The 25,290-nt window shown below is 40.7% G+C and overlaps 3 protein-coding genes across 6 annotated transcripts; all 3 read left to right on the top strand.

Moving 5' to 3' along the window:
• The first annotated feature begins 240 nt into the window (after nucleotides 1–240).
• Nucleotides 241–17,793, top strand: ogt.1 (O-linked N-acetylglucosamine (GlcNAc) transferase, tandem duplicate 1). 4 transcript variants are annotated; one of them, XM_061685311.1, is made up of 22 exons: nucleotides 241–590; nucleotides 1,592–1,742; nucleotides 3,257–3,500; nucleotides 3,623–3,691; nucleotides 6,922–7,038; nucleotides 7,134–7,213; nucleotides 7,377–7,572; nucleotides 7,688–7,828; nucleotides 7,927–8,027; nucleotides 8,266–8,419; nucleotides 8,586–8,687; nucleotides 8,840–9,019; nucleotides 12,393–12,551; nucleotides 13,941–14,030; nucleotides 14,197–14,322; nucleotides 14,405–14,575; nucleotides 14,676–14,792; nucleotides 14,993–15,163; nucleotides 15,914–16,066; nucleotides 16,166–16,418; nucleotides 16,524–16,647; nucleotides 16,746–17,793. In XM_061685311.1, exons 1-22 carry the CDS (start codon nucleotides 554–556, stop codon nucleotides 16,924–16,926), a joined length of 3,117 nt encoding a protein of 1,038 aa, XP_061541295.1. In that variant the 5' UTR covers nucleotides 241–553; the 3' UTR covers nucleotides 16,927–17,793. The 4 variants fall into 4 exon arrangements, with proteins under 4 accessions (XP_061541295.1, XP_061541294.1, XP_061541293.1 ...); XM_061685310.1 differs by having other exon boundaries at nucleotides 8,840–9,037; XM_061685309.1 differs by having other exon boundaries at nucleotides 1,562–1,742.
• Nucleotides 17,794–18,576: 783 nt separating this feature from the next.
• Nucleotides 18,577–22,750, top strand: atp5po (ATP synthase peripheral stalk subunit OSCP). Its single transcript, XM_061685697.1, has 7 exons — nucleotides 18,577–18,634; nucleotides 18,927–18,977; nucleotides 19,078–19,188; nucleotides 19,289–19,418; nucleotides 19,700–19,812; nucleotides 19,919–20,005; nucleotides 22,496–22,750. Exons 1-7 carry the CDS (start codon nucleotides 18,608–18,610, stop codon nucleotides 22,604–22,606), a joined length of 630 nt encoding a protein of 209 aa, XP_061541681.1. The 5' UTR covers nucleotides 18,577–18,607; the 3' UTR covers nucleotides 22,607–22,750.
• A 560-nt stretch (nucleotides 22,751–23,310) lies between these two features.
• On the top strand, nucleotides 23,311–25,176 carry LOC133407752 (UPF0461 protein C5orf24 homolog). Its single transcript, XM_061685972.1, has 2 exons — nucleotides 23,311–23,477; nucleotides 23,729–25,176. The coding sequence occupies exon 2, from the start codon at nucleotides 23,732–23,734 to the stop codon at nucleotides 24,395–24,397; it is 666 nt and encodes a 221-aa protein (XP_061541956.1). The 5' UTR covers nucleotides 23,311–23,477; nucleotides 23,729–23,731; the 3' UTR covers nucleotides 24,398–25,176.
• The last annotated feature ends 114 nt before the right edge of the window (nucleotides 25,177–25,290 follow it).

Raw genomic sequence — 25,290 nt, 5'->3', positions numbered from 1 at the left:
GCCAATATATACTTCCGCTCATAATAGTTCGCCATTGGTCTATTTTGTTGTTGTTATGTGTGTGTTTTTTTTTAAAGAATAGCATGTTGTACTTGTAATCGGTTAAGAAAATAAAGAATTATACCATATTAGCCATCAGTGTTACATGAGTAAAATATTACTTGATGTTTTGTCCGCTTTTCCCTCGAAAGTTGCGGAACTACTTTCTGGCCAAAATATGGTTACACCCACTTCGCCATTTTCTATTCGATAGGTGCATTGTCGCGAAGCAATAGCAAGGTTTAGTTTTAAAATATAAATTTAATGTGACTCACAATACTTATTGTGTGTCGAATTCAACTGTCTACTTATTTTTCAACCAGGTTGTAACTACAACTGGCACTTAGCAGCTCGTGACGTAGAAAAAAATAAAGGTAACTGTTCGCTTATTGGCTGGCAACGTGCTTGTCGTTCGACAAAGACGACTGCTCGGTCGCACGTTTTTCCTTTTAAAAGTGTAAACCTGCCGGCTGACACGTTGACGTCCTCCGGGCAAGAGTCGAAGACCGAGGAGATGGCGAGCTCCGTGGGGAACGTGGCTGACAGCACAGGTTGGTTTCGTTTTACAAGATAAAATGGCGAGGAGGGGAAGAAATCGTGAAAAAACGAGAAGCGGTAGATCGCTTTGTCCGTTCATAGCGTCAGATGAAGTCGAGGTGGTACAACGTGAAGATTTTATTTCTCATCATCATGTATCGCAGTGATCAATTTTGAGGGGTGCCGTTTAGCTCCATTACGTAATACTGAACACGAATTGAATAGCCAGTCAAGTGCTGCTGCTTACCTCAGATTTTTTTCATGGTATAGCGTTTTAAAATGACAACCCCGTTTAGTCAGGATCTATTTTGATTATATAATATGCATTTGTCATATGAAATCAAGCCCGCTATGGTTGATGTGAGTTACTTGAATATCAGATCATACTGCAATGACAGGATTCATGTAAAAGCAATACTCTTGCATTGGTGCTAAGCCTCTGAAAATATAAGTAAATGAATGATGCTATGCTGTCTCCCTTCCATATTTGTTTTTTTCACTCCATGCATGTATTTCGTCTTCATTTCTAAGTAAAACAAAAACACGTTTTACTAGTATGTTGGCAAAGTGTAGCCAACTTTATCAGGTGATGGCTATGTTGAACTCATTGTCCTATAAAGGCAGCATACACATTTTGTTCCTAAAGTAAAATTATTATTGAGGAGCCTTCTGCTTTGGTTTATGTTTGTTGCAACTATTCACGCATAAAAAAAAAACCCTCCACAGAATGGCCAACTTAAGAAGCGGTTTGAAGTTAAATTTTAATCGCATGTATTGAAATCCAATTATTTTATCCTCAAGGACAACCACCACCTTTTTATTATTGGGGGGGGGGGGCACTATATTGTTTTTGGTTGACTTTATGTAATATGTGTTATCTATGTTATTGTTTTAGTTTTCATTTGTCGTCCATTTTCCATCCATCACATCTAACGTCTTGTTTCCCCCCTGCCTCCCTGCTCCTTGGGCTGTGTTGGTGCTCCAGAACCGACAAAACGTATTCTTTCCTTCCAAGGGTTGGCTGAGCTGGCACATCGGGAATATCAGTCAGGGGACTTTGAGGCAGCAGAGCGCCACTGCATGCAGCTATGGCGCCAGGAGCCAGATAATACAGGCGTGCTGCTGCTCCTGTCCTCCATTCACTTCCAGTGCCGAAGACTTGACAGGTGAGGTCGGGGCATCGAGGATTCGATGCAACAGAGTTGCAGCATATGCGATGGAGGTGCAGGGATTTATTATTTGCTCTATCATCCAATAACCATCTTCTGGGTTTTGCTTGAAAATGAATTAAATGTTTCCCAGCAGTTAAGGTGGTAGCAAAGATCTTTCTTTACAGGTTTCATAATGAAATGATTGTGTATTACATGTTAAGGTTGAAAATATTGCTCTTGCAGGACGTCTTTGACTCGAATGAGATCAGTGTACTCGCATCGATCTTCAGTTTGTGTTGTTATTTATTTGAGTGATCCATGAATACAATTATCTTCATATAGGAAGGATACAAGCTTGTTTGTCCTAATTCGATGATGGTCGTTATGTTGGAGGAATTTTTAAATTGAGTTGTTTAATTTCTACACATTTTCCCCAAAAGTCACACTCTTTGATTATTCTCACCCGTTTCCTCTGCCTTTTGGCCATTCGCGTCTTGGCAATTGTGCCATGTTTTTGTGGTTCCATAAAAAATTATACATTAAAATGAATTTTATTTTGGAGTTTTAAAACCCAGTTTGTTCATTTAAGCGTGTCAGTAGATGTGCGGTGCTCATTGGCTTGGTGTGCGGTGAAGTCGTCAACTGATTTTTTATTTTTTTTGCAATGGTCCACTTCAGTCTGTTTTGGCTGTGTCGTTCGTTGTGCAGCAAGCCCTAGGATGCTGGATACAATACTAAATACAATCACAGCTTCAGTTTGAGTGCGTCAGCTTGAGTTTAATGGGGAGATATTTTGCCAAACCAACTTTTTGTTGTATTTGGGATTTAACATTGGCTCTGTGGTGCCTCAGTAAACCTGAAATATGAATTAAAATTATCCACGTGTTGTTGAGTTCCAAACGTTTTTCTGCCAAGAGGCCTGAATTGCTGAAGCTTATCTACGTAACTAGCGAAGATCTCCCCCTTCTCTTTCAGCTCCGAAACAGCGCTGTCAACATAACAAGCACGTGTGCTCTCACAAGTGGGACTTCTACACGGAGGCACCAATCAGAGGAAAGGGGGCAGTCATAGCCAAATATAGACAAAGCGGATACAAAACTGGGTCAAACAGAAGTAGCTGTCAGGGGGGGCTTAGATGCCTTGTTTTCTTTCCCCTCAGGAAACAAAACGGGTAATAAGTGTAGTTCCTTCAGTTCATAGACACTGTCACTCACACATAAACATTAACATAGTTTTAAGGATATGTGACCGTATTTTAACAACTACTGGCGTTCCAGTTGGACCATGTGCTTTCTCTTCCTAAAGTGCATAAATGTTTGTGTTCCATGGAGGTATGTGCAATCAAATTAATTCTGCTGCTTCAGTTCTTGCTGTTCTGTATTTCTCAAAAATCCAACATGTAGCCCCCTGTGTGCAGTTGAGTAAATGTCTAAGGCTATACTGCTATTGCTCTTTCTCACCATATGCAGCATGGTGGCAGGCATTTGCTATCTGACTTTGACGCTCCTCTATTGTTTCTGGTTCAACAGGTCCGCCCACTTCAGTACATTGGCCATCAAACAGAACCCAATGCTGGCCGAGGCCTACTCCAACCTGGGGAATGTGTACAAGGAGAGGGGCCAACTGCAGGAGGCCATCGAACATTACCGCCATGCTCTGCGATTAAAGCCAGACTTCATCGACGGATACATCAACTTGGCAGCAGCTCTGGTCGCTGCAGGGGATATGGAAGGAGCGGTCCAGGCTTATGTCTCAGCATTACAGTATAACCCTGTAAGTCTAATGCAGCATGTTGAAATCAGATCTCGCCATCAGTAACTAGAGTAAACAAATTTGAGCTTAAAACCACTTGTGTGCTTAATATTGAGAAGTGGGTTTTTTTTCCTCTTTCCCAGGATCTGTACTGTGTGCGGAGTGACTTGGGCAACTTGCTTAAAGCACTTGGGCGCTTGGAAGAGGCTAAGGTATGGCATCCTTGTCTGCCTTTTCAGATGATGTGGTGTTTGATTGGTTCTTTTTCTCTGTTGTTTTTAGTGTTATCCCTCCTACAAAAGCCATTTGTATGCCACTACTTTTTATTTTATTTATTTATTTTTTTAAAGTAAGCAAATAGAGACCCTTAATCTTTATCTCAAAGAGGATTTTTTTCCCTCTCACCGTAGACGTGTGCATTGCATACTATTTAAAAACCTTTGTTGTTTTGGACTATAAATTGTCTAAATCCCATTTGAGCAAACTTATATCTTTTTTCCCCCCCATTGTGTCATTTTTATAATAAAACGCATAAAATAAAAACTTTTATTTTTTATTTATTTATTTATTTATTTTTAGTTTTCCCGAGTAATGTAGCATTTCCCTTCAACCACTTATATTATCATTTGTCCTCATTCCTTTTGGTGTACCTTGACCTTTTACAAGAGGTCACCCACCCCCGTAGGAAGAAAGGCTGTCAAGTCAAACACAATACATATTGTAATTTTTCCGTGAATTTAATAGTTGACTTTGGGGGGGGGAAATGCTGGCTCGGTCTGTGAGTAATATATGAACTGATAAGTAACTAGTTTATATTTCCAGTGCTAAAGATAAGATGGTTTGTAACCTAGCCACTGTACTCCAGTATTATCTCCAGTTAATGGACATTACACTTGCTTCCTCCCCCCCATTCACACTGAATACTTTTAGCCTTCTATTTGCCACTTCAATTCTTTTCTGCTTCTATTTGCCACTTCAATTCTTGTTCCATTATATGGGCTCCCTGGATCGGGTCAAATCTGGAGGTGTGCAGTTGTCCCAGTGGTTACAGGCCCTCTTATTTCATACTAGATGGGGGTGTTTGAGGAGTGGGGATGGAGTATCAGGGAGTGTCGAGCTCCTCTGTTCTGTCGCTCCACCCCCCGCGCGCTTGCTAAGGATTGGTGGAGTCTGCGCGCCTAGAGCTGTCTTCCTGACCTTTCACCCATCTCCCAAAAGTGCTGGAGAGCCCTTCAACAGTGCTTTTTATGCACCCATTCTCGTTAACTCCGTCTCACTATGCCTATTGTACCCATGTTTTCTCTTACAACATCAAATAGACAACCATATAGTTGAATAAGCCTAAACTCAGGTGCCTTGCAATGGCGCCTTCCATCGGTGTCAGGCAGACAGCTCACAATCTGTACTCCACCGCCTGCGTCAGATGCGGTTCTAAAAGGACAGGCGTGCGCAGCAACAGCGATGACTTCTTCATTTCAGAGCTGTGGAGGCTTCTAGATCCAAATAAACCACAGACTTTTTTCCCAACCCCATTGGCCAGGATTCAAGAGAGCAGGCCAGGACAAAGCATTTTAAGCAATAAAATATTTCCTGACAATGCTAAAAGGCAGAAAATAAATGATTAATTCTTCTTCCATTTTGCTTCAGATATGTAATTTCCCCAAAGCAAGGGGATCGGTTCATTATGTTTAAGATCAAGCCAGTAACTGCCCTCCTGTAGTTACAACTAAATTGAATTCAAACAAGTGATAGAACTTGAACCAACAAACACAACAAAGCCTTTCTCCCCCCCTCCCTGCTACCCCAAAACATTTTTTGGGTTTTCTTTTAAACTAAACATTTGTTTTTTGTTTTGCATGAATGACTACTGAATATAGTCAGTTATGTTTGTTGTGTTTTGGAAGAACCTGCTACATTTCCATGTTGAAAGACAAATGCATTGTTTATCAAATTTACTAACAATGTTGTTTCTGATTTTGTCTCTCTTGGTTTTTCCTCAACTGAAATTGTTGTATAGAAGGTTTCAGGTGGGTGACACTATTTCTGCGTAGGTGCCCGGCGGGAAAGGAACACTAAGGGCAGCCTCAGTCTTCTCTTCTTCCAGCCAGCCGCGGCCACCTCTCTGACAAAGTCCAAAAATATGGTAACGGGTTTGTAACAGCCAGCAAAAGAAAAACCACCTCACTTCACGCTTGAGCTCCTCTTTTGTGGCATCTCTTGAAGAGCAAATGAAAAAAGTAGCAAAAGAAATGACAGTAAGCATTTTTACGATATGCTTATACTAATTACTGAGTTCTATATTAAGTATAAAGAAACTTGGATTTGGAAGGAGTAATGGTGACAAACAAGTAAGAATGCTCTAACTCTTACATAACTCTTGATTCATTTTCCAATTTTGTTTTATTTATTCCTTCTTTATTGAGTTGCAGCGCTCTGATGATGCAGATATTGCGCTGTGAGTCTACAGTAGCGCAGGGGCTGCGCAGCGATGTCCTCCAGGCAACTAAAAAGGCAGAGCGCGCCAGCATGCGACCCCCTACCCCAAATCCCTATGGCCTCTTGGTTGCAGACCTCTCTACCCATAAAACCAGCCTCGCTCCCAAATGCCCCAGTATCTCTGAAGTTTGGTCATTATACAATTTTGTCCTCAATAGTCGCTACTGACTTAAAAATCTTATTTGCATCATAATGTATGCAGCTGTTGCTGTGGTAATTTTTCCACAATCCCAATGATTGAAAGCGATGATGGGTGTGAGCGTGTGCCAGTCTGGTGTGGCAGGTTCCTTGCCAGAGGGTGTCGGTCTGTAGCTGTTGCATTGGGCCATTCAGCAAGCGAAGCAGCAAAGCCAATGGCCTTTGCCAAGACCAAGGCTGCGCAAGCGTTGTGCATTGTGGTGGTGGCAAAACATACCCCGCGCGCCTGCGTGATTTTGTTGCGCATGCTTTTCAGGGACCATCACCTGCACAATCAGTTCACCATCGCAGGTTGTGAGACGTCATGCCCATGTAAGATGTTGTTAAACAGCTAAATAATACATTGTAGCAGTTCGGGTTGTAGCTGATCAGGGGTGGTTTGATTAAAGGTCAATGTAGTCTTTAAATGTTGCCACTAAGCTTTTAAAATTGTGGCCATAACTGCACGATGAGGGACGATGTATGGGTGTTGGTTGGATCTGCGCAGCGTAGGAAAAAGCAATGCGCTGAGCGCAGCAGACTTAAGCGCACGCGAGCCCATGCTGTAGACTCACTTTTTGTTTTCCTGGAGATTAGTCACTAATTTTGCTTTCTCTGCCCTTTTTTTTTTTTTTTTTTGTTTTTCCTCACTTATATTCTCTACCTATTTTTTATTTTACAATCCCTTGTCCTCCCCTCTCCGTACTATACTTTTCTCTTTCTACCCATTCTCTTCCTTTCTTGTTGCTTTTTCCATTGGAAACTCAAGGCTTGCTACCTGAAAGCCATTGAGACTCAGCCCAACTTTGCAGTCGCTTGGAGCAACCTGGGCTGTGTGTTCAATGCCCAGGGGGAGATATGGCTAGCCATACACCATTTTGAAAAGGTCTGTTGCTTTATTTTAAAAAATATGAAAGTAACAAAAGGATAACTATTTTATGTTAATTCCATACATATGTATACTTGTGTGTCAATTTTAAGGCTGTGACGCTGGACCCAAATTTCCTTGATGCATACATCAATTTAGGAAATGTTTTGAAGGAAGCCCGAATCTTTGACAGGTCAGTCATCTCAATCATGACCTTTTTCCTGTGTATTCCTAGCTTAACCAACTTTGTTGATGAATCATGACAGTAAATGTTATTTTGAAGACACTGAACACAGATGCACACAATTCAGTGTTGATGATTAAATATTAATCTTAAGCATATCTTGCATTTCCAGAGCTGTGGCTGGATATTTGAGAGCCCTAAGTCTTAGTCCCAACCATGCAGTTGTTCATGGTAACCTGGCCTGTGTCTACTATGAGCAAGGCCTCATAGACCTGGCTATTGACACCTACCGCCGAGCTATTGAGCTACAGCCTCACTTTCCAGATGCCTACTGCAATTTGGCAAATGCACTGAAGGAGAAAGGCAATGTAAGGCAACTACTTAAGAGCACAGATTTGTGTAATTGTATGGTAGCTTGGAGGATCTATTACATAATTCGAGAAGTAAATGACTAAATGGTAAAGTAGCCCAATGTCTTTCCAGGTGTCTGAGGCGGAAGAGTGCTACAACACAGCTTTGCGTTTGTGCCCAACGCACGCAGACTCCCTTAATAACTTGGCTAATATCAAACGTGAACAAGGCAACATTGAGGAAGCAGTTCAGCTTTATAGGAAAGCGCTAGAGGTACAGCTTGATGATTGATAATTGTTTACTATTGGGTAAAATGTTGTAAGTTCAACAGGATCATCAAAATGACTGAAATAAATGGCATGTTTTCCTAGGTGTTCCCAGAGTTTGCTGCAGCTCACTCAAACCTGGCCAGTGTTCTGCAACAGCAAGGGAAACTTCAAGAGGCTCTCATGCACTACAAGGAAGCCATCAGGTTTGTATTCATGCAATAAGAAGTTCCATGACTGATTTTCAAGATGTGCTTACCTGAATGTACTGTATATGATTATATCACTACAGATGTAAAATGATAAATTACCTTTATTATATACAACTTTGATTGTCAATCTGGTACGGCAGAACATTATGAGAGAGCATACATTGCCAGTAAAGAGTACTTATGTATGTACAGATCACAATGTGGGTTAACAGAAACTTATGCTTTCTCTCAGAATTAGCCCCACATTTGCGGACGCCTACTCAAACATGGGCAACACGCTGAAGGAAATGCAAGATGTACAAGGAGCACTCCAGTGCTACACCCGTGCCATCCAGATCAATCCTGCTTTTGCTGATGCTCACAGCAATTTAGCTTCAATACACAAAGTATGCGTTATTAGACATTTCTTTTGACTGTAGTACTAATAACCTATTGAAAATTGTTTATCTTCTATCAGTGTTATTACAATAATGTCATGGTTGAATTTCTTTTGTAATATGAATGTTACATGTTTCTAATGTATTCAACTGTTTGATGGTGTTGGTCTGTTAGGATTCTGGGAACATTCCAGAGGCCATTGCATCTTACCGCACTGCCTTGAAACTCAAGCCTGATTTCCCTGATGCTTACTGTAACCTGGCACATTGCTTGCAGGTTGGTGTTTTTTTTTTTTTTTTTTTTTTTTTTTTTTTTTTTTTTTTTTTTTTTTTTTGCTGTATTTGTACCATTTACATATTAGGGGATAGTGATTGTGTTCCTGTATGACAGCATTGTTTTAAGATATGGTATTTCTCGCTATTTTTTAGATTGTGTGTGATTGGACTGATTATGATGAACGGATGAAAAAACTCGTGAGCATTGTTGCTGACCAGCTGGAAAAGAATCGCTTACCATCGGTGCATCCTCACCACAGTATGTTGTACCCGCTCTCTCACGGCTTTCGCAAGGCCATTGCTGAGCGCCATGGAAACCTATGCCTGGACAAGGTACACGCTCTCTTAAAAGCAAGTAACATTTCAGTTGTTTATGGGATGGTGGGCTTGGTGGAAGTGACTGGTGGCAATGGGTTCTTTTCAGAGATGATCAGTGATTGATTTGCTTGCAGGTGTGAGGGTACACGAAATACACATGGACAAAATTGTTGGTACCCACCGTCAATGAAAGAAAAACCCACAGTGGTCACAAAAATAATCTGAATCTGACAAAAGTAATGAGAAATACAAAAATAATGAAAATCAGACATTGCTTTTGAATTGTGGTTCAACAAAATTATTTAAAAAAACAAACACATGAAACGGGTCTGGAACCCTTAACTAAATATTTTGTTACACAACCTTTTGAGGCAATCACTGTAATAAAACGATTTTTGTAACTTCATTGAGACTGGTGCACATCTCAGCAGATATATTGGCCCACTCTTCATGAGCAAACTGTTCCAGTCTCAGGTTTCAAGGGTGCATGTTCAGATCCTTCTGCAGAGGTTCGATAGGATTTAGATCAGGGCTCATAGAAGGCCACTTCAAAATAGTCTTGCTTGTTTTGCTCTTAGCCATTATTGGGTTTTTAGCTGTGTGTTTTGGGTCATTATCCTGTTGCAAGACCCATGACCTGCGGCTGAGACCATGCTTTCTGACACTGGGCAGCACATTTCTCTCTAGAATACCTTGATAGTCTTGAGATTTCATTGTATCCTGCACAGATTCAAGACACCCTGTGCCAGATGCACCAAAGCAGCCTCAGAACATAACAGACCCTCCTCCCATGTTTCACAGTAGGGACAGTGTTATTTTGTTGGTATGCTTCATTTTTTAATCTGTGAACATAGAGCTGATGTGCCTTGCCAAAAAGTTCCAGTTTTGTTTCGTCTGTCCATAGGACATTCTTCCAGAAGCTTTGTGGCTTGTCAACATGCTGCTTGGCGAATTTCAGTCTAGCTTTTGTTATGATTTATTTTTAACAGTGGTGTCCTCCTTGGTCGTTCGTCTCCCATGTAGTACACTTTGGCTCAAACAAAGACGGATGGTGCGATCTGACACGGATGTACCTTGACCTTGGAATTCACTTTTAATTTTTTTGGGAGGTTCTTCTGGGCTCTTTTGTTACCATTCGTATTATCAGTCTGCTCAATTTGTCATGAATTTTCTTCCTGCAGCCATGTCCAGGTAGGTTGGCTAGAGTCCCGTGGATCTGAAATTTATGAATAATATGCGCAACTGTAGTCACAGGAACACCAAGCTGCTTGGAGATAGTTTTATAGCCTTTACCTTTTAATGTGATTTGTCTATAATTTTCTTTCTAATCTTCTGAGACAACTCTCTCCTTTGCATCCTCTGGTCTATGTTTAGTGTGGTACACACCATGTCACCAAACAGCACAGTGATTACTTATCACTCTTCAATAGGCTGACTAACTGATTACAAGTTTGAAGACACCCGTGATTGTAATTCGGGGGACAACCTTGTTTGAAAATGTCCCTATGGTCAAATTATTTTCCATCTTTTCTCAGGGTGCCATCATTTTTGTCCTGGTCTGTTTCAAGAGGTTTATTTTTTTTTAAACAATTCTGTTGAACCACAATTCAAAAGCGATTTTTATTAAATGTATTATTACTTTTGTCATGTACGTTACTTCTGTTGCCACTGTTGCTTTTTCTTTCCAAAGCAGAGGAGTGCCAACAATTTTGTCCACGTGTGTCGCGACATCGTTTGAGATTGATGTAGCGAAGTCCTTTATGAAACCTTCTCGGGCTGCACAATTTATCGAATTTTAAACGTGATCACAATTTTAGCTACCACGATTTTGTTAGCCTGGTAGTGAGCGATTTTTACCATTTAACATGCAGGCTCTGCTGCTTATGAAGCACTTTCTAAACAAGTAGTTGGCCAACAACCAGGGGGTGAACGCATGGTTAAGGCTTAATTAAACTGCCTGAATAACAGGCGAGAGCAGTGTGCATCCTGCAGCGAGAGCCTCAGTAATCTGTCACTCGCTGGACATGTGAGTCATGCAGAAAGAATAAAGTACAGTAGAGCAAACACTGAAGATGATGGTCAAGAGCTTGTGGGTTGGAAAGGGATCAACATCTGTTTTCTGGACATGTTTGGATTCAAGACAAGTGACGTCAAACTTGAAGTCTATTTTTAAAAAGTGCAGCAGATTTGTCTGCCCCGCAAGGTAAAACAACTATAATGTTTAACCATCTATAAAAAGTGGAACACTATGCATTACGGTAACAGCGCACAGCAAAGGCTGGCAGCGTGTTGCCATAATGCATAGTATGAACAATCGTTGTAGCAGCTGGCTTGACTTCAACTGGTGGCTGGTCTGACCGCAGTGGAAAATGCCGGGAGTAAATGGAGAGAGAAATCACAATTCTCGAGTTCTTTGCAGTTTGGGACCACGATTGACTTATGGTCAAGCAGAACAATGGAGCCGTAACCTGTCCTTGACAATTCACTATATTGATGGGGATTTTCAAATAAAAAGTCGCTGCTTGAAGCCTAAGGTTATGCTTTCATTTAGTTAATGTATAAACTTGGGCTGTCAATCAATTCATTTTTTTTAAATCAGATTAATCACACTTTTGAATTTTGATTAATCGCGATTAATCACAGGTGCCAAATATACCACACACAGTACCACATTTTGCCTTGAGATGGTATTTTCAACTTGTGCTTCAATGAAGGGTTCAGCGCTGCACTATATAAATTTTTTTGTCTCCCCCCCCCCCCCCCCGCAAAAGTCCCATCGAGGTGACTTTCGAAGCAAAATTTGCTGCCGAGCACACCAGTCGTAGTATCAATTTGCACTGGCATAAGCATTGACACGATCATTGCCCTTATAGCAACCTGCGCCGCATTTCATCCATCTGCGGTTAAGGTAAAGAAGCGTGTGGTCAAACAAAATGTTGTGATAAATCTGAGTTAATACGTGATTAATGCAATAATTTTTTGGGGTGATTAATTATAAGTTGACGCTTTAAATTTGACAGCCCTAGTATAAGCTGCATTTGCTTGCATTGAGTTGCACTTTGTGATTGCACTTTGTAATAACATAGTTATTCAGTTTTCCCATGGTACCTTTTTAAATTCTTGGATAAAGCTTGTTTTTTATTATCTATCATTTATTCTTAAAGTTTCATTTTGAACTGAAAACAGTTTCCATATTTTTTTAAAGTAGTGCAATAAATATAGATGTTTTCCCCAACATGAGGAATAATCATAATTAATAATCTTGATTGCAATATTGATAAAAAATGTGATTATCATTTTGGCCATAATCGTGTATCCTTACAACCTTCTAGTGTAGCTTCTACAGTGAACCCCTCTGATAATACCATTTCTACACATTATTGCACAGATCAATGCGTTGCACAAACCTGCCTATGAGCATCCAAAAGATCTGACGGCCAGCGGTGGACGTCTGCGTGTCGGTTATGTCAGCTCAGACTTTGGCAACCATCCGACATCCCACCTGATGCAGTCCATTCCCGGAATGCACAATCCTGATAAATTTGAGGTGAGGCACCTTAACTGTAGGCATAAGTATTGAGAATCGGTGGAAACCAGTTCCATAGTTAACGGTACCTTGGAATCATGAGCTGAATTTTGTTGCTATTCCCTTATCAATTTGAATTGATGACATCATTGCACATTTTATGTAGCATACGTATCACATCCAACAGCAGGCAATCACACAACTCCTGGTCTCACGGGGTATTAATATGCTACAACACACTAACTATTCTGAATAAAGGTGCTAGATTGGCACAAAGAGCAGCAGTGAACACAACTAAAAATTTTAATTTTAACTATCAACTGTTAGAAACTGCACCACTTCAACTATTAAACCCTGTCTGTACAAAATAACACACAGAGGCATTTTAACGCAGTCAAAACAAAACGTGATTCAATAATTTTAACTACAGCAATGCATTCTGGGAAAGAGTGCATGCAAATTTTCCGGGTGTTACGCTAAAATACACCATGCTAGGGACTGCCACCGGAAGTTTCCCTTGGCCTCTTAGGGGCAGTATGGTGCGATGCATGCATGGAGCTACACGTTTCTGTAAGCTTAAAATAAAACAAAAGAGTGGAAGAATGTCACGATAGAACTTTATTAAACTTGTTTTTCACAGATTAGAAAGAATATATGCCTGTGAGTATTTTTATATTATCTGTCTGTATGTGTTACTACGGAGTTTCTGTGTGAATATTCGTAATTTGAATAAATCCCACCTGTGAATGTTAATTTTAGCTAGCCAGTCAATTTGGTTTTCCATTGAGTGTTAGCATTAAAGTAGCAATCTCGAAAAAGATGTCTTTTATTTAAATACACAATGTGTGTAATTATTTTTGTTGTGCATTTAGTTTTACAGTACACTCCAAATGGGGTGTCATTAAACAGCTTAACTCTCTCACGGAAGGCTGAAGAACATACCTAACACACTTGCTGCAAGATACATAGGATGCATTCAGGGTGCATTTACAACTCAGGAACTTGCAATACAAGTCGCGGCACATTAGTCGTTTGTCTTTGATTATAAAGGTTATATATTATTACGAGAAGCCTGGATATATCCAGCGGGTGTTTTTTTTATATTTTATTCATTTAATTATTTTGTTTAATCTCTTCATCTTTTTAAAGTCCCCTGGATATTTTTCGCCCCCAAACTATAATTTTGAGAATCGATAAGAAAATTGATAAGGAATCGAATCATTAAGCAGTATCGAAAATGGAATCGGAATCGTAATAATCTTATCAATTCCCATCTGTACTAAACTGCAAATGCTAACTTTTTTCATTATAAATTGTAGCTGCATTTAATAATGTCATTGGATATGGTTTTTATAGAAATATTTTCTCATTTATTTTTGTCACATAAACGTCTTTCCCTTCCATCCCAAGGTGTTTTGCTATGCCCTGAGCCCTGATGACAGTACCAACTTCCGAGTGAAAGTGGTGGCAGAGGCTCATAATTTCACAGACCTTTCACAGGTAACTTGTATGTATTACAGTAGTTGAATTGTATTTCCTACTGCTGCCCATAGCTAAAATTATCTGTTTAATTGATCTACAAAAAGCACTCTCTCTCTTAAGGACTTTTACTAATACCAGTACCTCTACTAAGCACCTTTACTAATACTAGTAGCTCTACTTGTAGATTCCTTGTAATGGCAAGGCAGCTGATCGCATTCACCAGGATGGGGTCCACATTCTGGTTAACATGAATGGCTACACCAAGGGAGCCAGAAATGAGCTGTTTGCCCTCCGCCCTGCTCCTATTCAGGTAAGGTGCATTGTCTCAATGAATGAATCTTATATGGCTTGCCTTAAAAAAAAGTCTCATTTGGTTTTCTCCCCTGCAACAGGCTATGTGGCTAGGTTACCCTGGAACCAGCGGAGCTCCCTTCATGGACTACATAGTCACCGACAAGGAGACATCGCCTGGGGAAGTAGTTGAGCAATATTCTGAGAAGGTTGCCTACATGCCACATACCTTTTTCATTGGAGATCATGCCAATATGTTTCCTCATCTCAAGGTTTGTACTGCCTCTCCATGTGCTATCAATCATTTTGAGCTTTTTGCTTGTTTTTCTTAAGAAGTTTTAATCCAATATTTTGTCTATTTTTTATCCACAGAAAAAGGCAGTAATTGATTTCAAATCAAATGGACACATTTTTGACAACCGCATTGTCCTCAATGGTATTGATCTGAAGGCCTTCTTGGACAGCCTGCCAGATGTCAAAGTGATAAAGGTATATAGTGTTTTTGAAGTTGGAAATGTTAGTAGTTGTGATCAAAAACACTGTTCAAGCACAGGTCCAGGAATGACAATTATTCCCGACAACTGAATAAGGATGAATTCTTTTGTTTTTTGTTAGTTTGGATGAGATTTGTTGAATGTAGAACTCAAACTTTGGCTTAGCAGTAAAGTTGAATTTTTTCTCTTGGCCAGATGAAATGTGACAACAATCAGGAACCTGCTGCAGACACAAATGGAGCATTGTCTATGCCTGTGATCCCCATGAACACAGCTGCTGAAGCAATCATCAATATGATCAACCAAGGCCAAATACAGGTCACCATCAACAGCTTCACCGTCAGCAATGGCCTTGCCACCACACAGGTATCGCTTACACCATTGGTTCGCAACAGTTGTCACCGTGGGACCTGCATTTTTCTATTGATGCTAAGTCGTGATCCAATATTTTAGAAGTTAGGAACCATTAACATGTATTGTTCAAAAACAGCCATTGAAAACATATGTGTACCATATTTTTAAACATAAATACTCATGCTTACATGTTTAAAGTGCCTTTCAGACAACCATATTAAGATAGTGAGGATAAGCATAACTACAAAATGTATCTTGGCACTGGTCTCTTTTTAGGAAAGTGCAACATCAATAGTTTGTCTTCTTTTTAGGAAATTAAGGCTCGAGACCAAAGCAACTGTAACAGTTTTAACAGCTGATTTATGCTCTCAATCCTTTACTACCTGTACACGACCCACCCAAAGTGACTCCGTGACCCACTTTTGGGTCCCGACACACCAGTTGAGAATCATTGCATTACACTAAGCTGATCATTTTCCACATCTATCTATGTAACCAGTTCAAATGGACATTCAAACGGTAGCTCTGCACCTAACTAGAAAGGTGTTCTTGCTTGGGTTTGTTTGATGGTTCAGGAACAAAATCTATATTCTATCAAATTCCCAATTAAGTTTTTCCTGACCAGCTTATCATTGGTCAGAGTGAATATTCACAGTAGTGCTTCTTTCTCTGTCTTGATGTGGAGGAACACCCTACACACTTTGTGATAGTGTTGTAATGTTATTAATGTAATATAAGTGATTAATTTCACCTCCTTTTCAGATAAATAATAAAGCTGCCACAGGGGAGGAGGTGCCGCGCACAATTGTTGTGACAACCCGTTCCCAGTATGGTCTTCCAGAGGACTCTATTGTGTACTGCAACTTCAACCAACTCTACAAGATAGACCCCCCAACCCTTCAGATGTGGGCCAATGTAAATCAGAGCTGCCGCAACTCTGCATTACACATGAATGGCAAATGTTCTTCCTTTTAGGCTTGTACTTTTAAAGGATTAAAATCTCCTTTCCTACAGATCCTAAAACGTGTGCAGAACAGTGTGTTGTGGCTCCTTCGGTTCCCCGCTGTGGGTGAGCCCAACATCCAGCAGTACGCTCAGAACATGGGCCTCCCCGGTTCTCGCATCATCTTTTCTCCGGTAGCCCCCAAAGAAGAACATGTTAGGAGGGGTCAGCTGGCCGACGTGTGCTTAGACACGCCTCTGTGCAACGGTCACACCACAGGCATGGATGTTCTGTGGGCTGGAACACCTATGGTCACTATGCCAGGTAAGGTTTTGATTATTTCTGAACTAAACACATGTACTAGTTCTCAAAAGAGTATGCAAACAATATCGATTTAAATTATTATTACCCATTGAAATCCCTATGAAGGTGAAACGCTTGCCTCACGAGTGGCTGCATCACAACTCAGCTGCCTTGGCTGTCCGGAACTCATCGCCCACAGTCGACAGGACTATGAGGACATAGCAGTCAAGCTGGGATCTGACATGGAATAGTAGGAAGAAATTCATTACTAACTTGGAAAACCTTCCTTTGTATGTTTGTCGACCTTGTGCCTGATTGATCTTTGTTTTATTTAATCTTCCCTCACAGCTTGAAGATGATTAGAGCACGTGTTTGGAAGCAGCGCATCTGTAGTCCTCTCTTCAACACCAAGCAGTACACGATGGACTTGGAGAGGCTCTACTTGCAGATGTGGGAGCACCATAGCAACGGCAGCAAGCCGGAGCACATGTTTAAAGTTCACACAGTAGAAAGCAGTGACAGTGCCTGAACTGGAAGCCCTCCCATTTCTACCGTTTCACAACACCACCATGTTCCTCCCCACCATCTTTTTTTTTTTTAATTTTTTTTTTTTTTTTTTTAAAAACCACGATAGGCATCCTAGCTTGAATGGTTTACTTGCAGCCCTCTCCCGAGAGTGATTGTGTTGCGCACTCTATTTGAAGTGGGACTCAAAGTGACATGGACACACACACACACACACACATGTATCACCCCATCACGTTTTGTATTACGTGATTGTGACTACAGTAGAGGAAAGCATGAGACAATTGAGTGACCACTGAACACTCTTTACTACTTGGATCAATAGTAGTTTTCTCTGTGTGTGTGTGTGTGCGTGTGCACGCGTGCGTGGATGTACAGGACTAATTGCAGCTTGGGGAGAAAATATCTGACCCTTAATAGTTGTTCTATTTAAAAAGGATCTTTTTTTTTAATCAGAATTCTGCACCATAGAAATTGAAAGTCTAACAAGTTCTTTCAGCTTTAACATGTCATTTTAGCTGAGTTTGCAACTGCTCTCTAGTTTCAACCTAGAGATGTTATTTAATGACAAAAAGGAGTAGATGTGCAAATTAATTTGAATACTATGACATCCTGTCCTCACCAAATCTGCAATTTAGCCATTGTCTCATTTTGATGTTACACTGCTTATTAACATTAATGGCCAGTTGGATAAAGAAGTTAAATTGCAGTAAAGATCAAAGCAGATTGATCTCCTTTTAAATCACCTGGAAGGAACAGACTAGGTAAGTATTTTCTTAGCAGTTTTGTTTTTGTATTGTCTTTAGTTTATGCTGTCAATTATCCTTTGCTTTGAATATGGGGGAAAATAAAGATGGCAATTTGCAAAGTCTCTTGAACACATTTGTTTTGTGTGGATATGGTCGATATACAATATGTATTACAGTAGTTGAATTTAGCTAGGGAAGGGTAGAAGGATGTAAAAATAAACACATTGGAAGGACATGAATGAAAAAAAATAAAAAAGTGTAATGTTTTAAACTGTTTTGGCCCACACTATTTTAGCTGTTCATTTAGGAGGTGGAAATTCATAAGGCCACTGCTACTTTATGTCGATCTTAAAAAACTATTTTAAGTGTACTTAGTGTATAGATGGTTACTGTAAAGTGTGATGGTTTATTGATACTATAGTATACAAGTGCAAGCTGATGGTTAATGTTGAGTTCCATTTTTAAGAGCCAAGTGCGGAACGAATCCGTGTATCATTCGTTCTTTCCACAAAATCGCTTAGCTAAAGATTTGCAGTCGAACCGTCTGGTTACAAAGTGTAGTCAGGGTGTAGTGGTCAGTTTAATATTACACGTTAACGATAATATTGACTTTCTTTTTTTGAAATGATATAAACCTGAAAACCTTGATGCTAGCGTGCTATCAAGCCAAAATTGGTCAAAACGACTCGTCGCTATGTGTATAGTAAACTTCATATTAATACGAGTGTACTTATCCATCCATCCATCCATCCACCCATTCTCTGAACCGCTTATCCTCCTCACTAGTATATTTAACATTTGATTATGGCACATAATCAAATGCCTGCACACGGGTGGTTTATGTTTAAAAGACTACAGCCCCCATGGATAGCCGACTTGTCTTGCGGTTTGCACATGCGCATTCTGTGCTTCCAGCCTGGACAGCTGGAGGAGAAAATGGCAGCCCTCATGCTAGGACAGCAGGTAAGACGTTCAATGATTTTACACATTTTATTACATGTTACATGATCTCAAACTCGATATGCATCTGTTTGAAAGTCAATCTAATGCACCAAAAGTCACGGAGAACTGCTGTTGATTTTTGTATGTCAGGAATAATTACACGCGGCTTTGCACTTGAATGACTGCTAAAGTGCTCGTCTACCCGCTAGCTGCAATTTACTGTACTGTATATGTGATCGCTCCAAAGCGAACTAAATGTGCTCATGTTTTTGATAGCTTTAATGTTACAGATTTGTAACTTATGTTTCCGCAGGCCCGCCAGTTTAGCACATCAGCCATTAGGCCTGCAGCCAAACTGGTCAAGGTAAATAAAATTATACATCATGTAGCGTAACGGGCCCTACATTCAGTGTAAGTGTAAATGTGTTTTAATATCATCTAAACTTATTTGAATTTCCTTCTAGCCACCCATCCAGGTTTATGGAGTAGAAGGTCGTTATGCCACTGCTCTGTTTTCAGCTGCGAGTAAGCAGAACAAACTGGACCAAGTGGAGAAGGAGCTGGGTAAAGTGAATGTAAGTAGTGTTGTTGTTGTTTTTTTTTTTTTTAAATCCAGACAGATTTGACGAACAAAAAAATAATTTACACTTCTCAAATGCTGCTTTTCACCCACAGGCTCTCATCAAGGACCCCATACTTTCTAGTGTGGTCATGAACCCTCATGTGAAGCGCAGCCTTAAGCAGAAGACCTTTCACGGTGCCCTTGCAAAGGCTAAAGTCTCCCCTATTACAGTGAACCTCATCAGTGAGTTTTCACTTAATTGAAGTTTATTTTTTAATATCATAAATATTCCACCACTGGAGAGAAATCCCACATCAGAGCATGTTTACATGGTGTAGCATGGAGGATGTGTTTCTGGATAGTTTTGGCTAACCTCATGAAGCCTATATTTGCTAACTACGAGCTGGGCAGTGTTTCATTATGTGCCGTTTCACTGAGTGAGCCCGCTCCTTTGTGTACATACCGTAGCATCAATGCAATTGTATAAAAATGTACTTGTGTTGATGAATTTTTGGTTTCTGTAGATGTCCTGTCTGACAATGGTCGTCTTACTCTAACTGGTGACGTCATCGCTGCTTTCAGTAAGATGATGAGTGCACACCGTGGAGAGGTGATCTGCTCAGTAACCACTGCTCAGGTCGGTCACACAAATGTTCCTGCCTGTCCTTTTAATTATTATGTTGTCTTTGAGGATTTACTGTCGCTATAGATAAATGCACCCAGTCAATATATATCAATTTCAGCCTTTGGATCAAGCTAATCTAGCTGAGCTGAAAGTCGCACTCAATGGATTTCTTCAGAAAGGTGAAACTATCAAGCTGGAAACCAAGGTACAATTTTAGTCGAGATTTTATTTTCCTACCATCTTGTCTGTTAATCAACAGTAGTGTATCATAGCGATGGCATTCCAACCACTAGCAAACTACAGTGCAGTGTTTTCCCTCCATTGGATTTACTTGGGTGGGCCGCCCAAATAAATTGACTGCCAACCAAGAAGATGAAACTACAATCCCCCCCCACCCCCCAAAAAATAAATACATACATAAATAAACAAACAAACGTGCGATCATCCTGTACAGACACAGGCAAAGCTCCACTCTGTCTGCCTCACTGCTCTGCGCTGTGATTAGCCAGACTAGCTAGTGTGTGTGGGTACGGAAAGTATTCAGACACCCTTAAATTTTTCACTCTGTTATATTGCAGCCATATGCTAAAATCATTTAAGTAATTTTTTTCCTCAATGTACACAGCGCCCCATATAGACAGAAAAAGAATTGAAATGTTTGCAGCTTCATTAAAAAAGAAAAACTGAAATCACACATTTCAGTCATCTTCGTTGGTTTTCGCCACTTTCTTCTTCGGATTCGGTGGACTGTAGGAATCGAAACTGGGAACTGAAATTTTTAAATTTGGACGAATGTTATTCTCGATTCCAATCGATTCTCGATGCCTAACCGTAGTCATGTTATGGAATTTTTTTTGTTTTGTAATATAAGAATAGATAAAATATTCTGTTAATTTTTATTCTGTTAGTCAACCAGAGCTGCGAGGAATGCAAAGTTATCAGTGTCCTTTCACCAACATTCCTGTCATACTATGTTGTGTTTTTGTTTGCACATTTAGGACAAAAGTCCTGTTTTTGTTTGAATTCCTCATTTTAAAAAAAGACCATGCAAGCAACATGTTTTTACGATTGTAGGGTGAAAGCTCCAACTGGCTAAGAGTGTGGATTGAATGGGTGTTAACAATGTGAAAATGAAAAGCAAGTATTTTAAGAAACATATTGAGGAAAAAAACAACTATGAACTAGTTCGTTTTTTGAATGATGAACTTAGTTCAAAATGTTCAATTATGAACTATAAACTGAAGCAGTTCATTTTTGGATCAATGAAAAAAAATAAAGTGAAGAGTGACACGAATGACTCATTACCAAGATGTGATTATAAAAGCGTTTGAAATGGTAAACTATATTTAGTGTTAATGATTCACTTGTTCTCTTGTTAAGAAGGATTTTAAGGACTTTTATCGAGCTCAGGAAATAGAATTTCCTCATCCATACTTTTTAGTTGGTGATAAACTTTGATATTCCAAATATTTGTAAGCTACCTTAAGCTGTCAGATAATTGTAACAGTTTTGAAAAGTGGGACAAGGTGGCCTAAATTACACAACACACCTTTTGTCAAAATTAAACTAAAGCACAGGTGTGGGGTGAAACAGCGATGTTTCCGGCCGCCCTCACACAACCAAAGTGGGATTAGCGGCTTGTGCATTAATGTAGTAGGCAGGTAGTAGCTGCGAGAACTAAAGCGAATTGCAGGACACATTGACACTTCATACGCACAGTGAATGTCCTGGTATGCTTCAGTTCCGCACCAAGCGGGGGCCTGGCCGTCGCGGGCTGCGCAGAGACGTGGACTCACCCAGCATCCGAGCTTCTCTTCCCTGATCGGTTATGAGGCACCAGACATGGCTGTTTCGTTCCCCGCAGCTGGGAAAGCCAGTGAACCTGTCTGCTCAGCCAGCAGTGATTGAGTACCCCACTCGGTGCTGAATTGAAGTGTTTTACAAGAGGAGGGAAAACTAAACTCCTCGGTGTGGCGACCACTCTATGAACGAAAATAATGAAAGAACGTTGTTCGCATATGCTAGAATGATCGCCCACAGGCAGGGCTTTTGACATGGGGCAAACAACGTCATGTCTGCAATTGACATATTCTCAAACATTGCAATTATCTACAAACCATCTTTGCTCGTTTTCACCCTCCATCCATCCATTTTCTGAGCCGCATCTCCTCACTCGGGTCGCGGGCGTGCTGGAGCCTATCCCAGCTATCATCGGGCAGGAGGCGGGGTACACCCTAAACTGGTTGCCAGCCACATACAAACAAACAACCATTCGCGCCTACGGGCAATTTAGAGTTGTCAATTAACCTACCATGCATGTTTTTGGGACGTGGGTGCCCGGAGAAAACCTGCAAACTCCACACAGGCCAGGCCGGGATTTGAACCCCGGTCCTCAGAACTGTGAGGCAGACACTCTAACCAGTCCCCCACCGTGCCGTGCCGCCCTCGTTTTCACCCTATTTGAGCAATTTGACCTATGAATCTGTAACATTTGGTTTACTGGTGATGCACATGCATGTTATCTACTTTTTTTATTTAATTTTGTTTTCATTTAAAAGTCAATTGTTTTAATGGTATGAAAATTACCCATGTCAGGACTGATAGTTTTTTTGTATTTGTAACTGTGTATCATCACCAATATTGCCAATAGTATCGTACAGTAACAATTTATGTGAAAATACCATCCTCTTTACAGTCCGATCCGTCAATCCTGGGTGGCATGATCGTCAGTATCGGAGACAAGTACGTGGACATGTCCACAAAGACAAAGATTCAGAAGCTGACCAAGCTCATGAGAGAATCCTAAGTCACGTGGACTTCATCTTGGATCTGTTTTAGAAGTGACCATCTACAGAAAAAAACGCTGATCGTTGTGCGTTGCAGTTGCTCCAGAAATCTAGTGTCTGTACTTTAAATTCATTTGGATGTTAATAAAACCTCTCAATATGTGTTTGTTTATTTTGTAATTTCAAGACACTGACTGGCCACATTGACAGGTTACAGAAACACAACCATGAGAACAAGTAGAACAATCACATTTATGCTTTAACCTCTAGGGACAATAATGCCCAGTTCTGATGGACACTGTAACAATACATACATCAACAATGCCATTGTCGATGTATAGTGTTAGAAATTACACAGCATTATACTGAATGCAGTAGACAGACAACAAAAATATTGTTCACCGTAATTAAAACAACGACCTCGCTCAGTTTTAATCACGGTGAACTCGTTTGAGTGATGTCGCGTAAATGAATTGTTGCAACGCCTGCCCCAAAAATTTCCACCTGGTGAATTTGTTAATTGGAAAAAAAAGTTAAACATATAATACAATTGAAACCTTTTGCAAATTTGCAAGTTCACGTCAATGTTGGATTTAGAAAAAAAAAAAAAAAGTTACCGTTTGCTTTTTCGAGTTACTCCTTCCGGAAGTGCGATGTTGTAAATTTTGCGCATGCGTGGTTAATCCATCTTGCTACATTTTTTTTTTGTTTTTTTCCCCCCCGAGGCAAAAATGGCTTCCTGGCTCATCTCGACCACTGTTTGTTGAGGGATCAAAAATAATTGAAGCCATCGCTCGCTCTTAACTGCGGACTGCTAGGCGTGCTTTGCAGACATGACAGTTGTTAACAATACGATATTAACATTTTGCTGTGTGTTATACCAAGACTGAGGTACGTGAGTTCCCCCACCCACCGATCTAGGTTCACATTTTCTTTTCGAAAACTACGTTACCTGGATATGCATGCTACGCTTCATTGACTAGTCGAGAATTATGTGTTGTGTACAGCATAAAAATTAAGGGCGATGCCAGTTATCTGTGGCGTTGAGTGTATTAACATCAGTTTGTTATTTTGGTGCCCCCCGACTCCCCCCCCCCCCCCCCCCGACTCCCCCCCCCCCCCCCCCCCGACTCCCCCAACAGAAAATGATGCATCAAGTGACCTGTAGCAGCAGCAGCAGCGACTTCTGTATGACTGGACCTCCAGAGAACTGTCACCCGCCAGGCCGCTTTGATTTATGTACCCTCCAATCTAACAAGTTCTACCCCTGCTCCTCCACAAACTCTGGCTTGCACCTTTCATTTGCAGGCATGCCTCCATTGCCACAGAACATGCACAAGGTGATGGCGGGGCCGACGCACGAGACCCAGAATGCCTTTCAGCTTCAGGCGCTGACGACCGATAGCGGGGAGGTTGCGGGGCCTGAAGGCACCAAAAAAAATACAGGCAAAGTGAAGTCCGGGAGGAGAGGCAGACCGTTGGGGACCACCAAGTTAGCTGGTTACCGCACAAGTACCGGACGTCCACCTGGGACCACAAGAGCTGCTGGTTTTAAAACTAGCCCGGGGAGGCCCCTCGGGACCACCAAAGCAGCCGGCTATAAGGTGAGCCCCGGCAGGCCTCCCGGTAGCATCAAGAGTCCGGCGAGGCTCAAGGAGCTGGAAAGTGGAGGTGATGCTCCCAAGAAACTCGACTTTAGTCCAACCAAACTGGACTTTACTGGCTGTGATATTCCGTTGCTTGCCTATGCCATGATGGAGAAGAGAGACTTGTGTGAGCCTCTCGTAAAGTCAGGTGAAACCAGTTCATAACATAACAGCATGCAGAAAAAAAGAGGACACTCGGCCAAGCACTTGTCCTCAACTTCCTGCCTCTGTTTCAATGTACAGTCTAATCTGTTGACATAGATTTTACCAAGAAGCACTTGGCAGAGCAGCTTGCATGTTATTATTTTGGTGGTAAAACATAAGTCTTTAGTTGTGAAGTGAGCCCTCCTTGAACATGTAGGACCAGTTTCTTGTACAATTTTCTACCTATGTATTTTGTTATAAACAGTCATATGCATCACCACCGTCTGAGCTTACATAAACGTGTCATCCACTTCTAGAAGTATTCATGCTTGTTTTCTTGCAAAGACTGGATTTTTGGTATGGCTGGTTCAATTGTGAAAGTGTTTTTTTATGATTCCTGTGAAGTATCATACACCAGTGTTGGACAAATTTTGAGCCAACGCACATATTGTACATGAGGAAAAAAAAATCACAGCATACTACCAAACAAAAATGTCACGAAAGAGGATCCACAGTGTGAAATTGGATACTTTGCTGCGGCACACCTGATGTTCCCCCATGGCACACTGGTTGGGAATCACTAGAAAATAGTGGAGGATACCTGGTGGAATACTTTGTTGGAGCTGTTGGGAACGCTATGTTGCCATGTTTGTCACAGAAATTATTATAATTTTTTTTTTTTTTAAAACACATAGTTTCCACTGTCTTGTAACCGTATTGCTTACAAATTCACCGCATGTTGTTGCACTTTGTTGAAAACAAAAATCCAAATAAAATCGTTTTGCTTCATGAATTCTTAAGACGAAGCTGTGTGATTCCCTCTGTGTACACCGGAGGGCCCCCGTCTCTCGATAGAACAATTAACCTGTAAAATTACACATTAGTTTACGTTCTGTTCAATTAAATAGTGATAC

The sequence above is a fragment of the Phycodurus eques genome, chromosome 9 (genome assembly GCF_024500275.1).
Source record: "Phycodurus eques isolate BA_2022a chromosome 9, UOR_Pequ_1.1, whole genome shotgun sequence".
NCBI lineage: Eukaryota > Metazoa > Chordata > Actinopteri > Syngnathiformes > Syngnathidae > Phycodurus > Phycodurus eques.
Note: the sequence above shows the minus strand (reverse complement) of the source record. Positions and strands in the feature narration are given on the sequence as shown.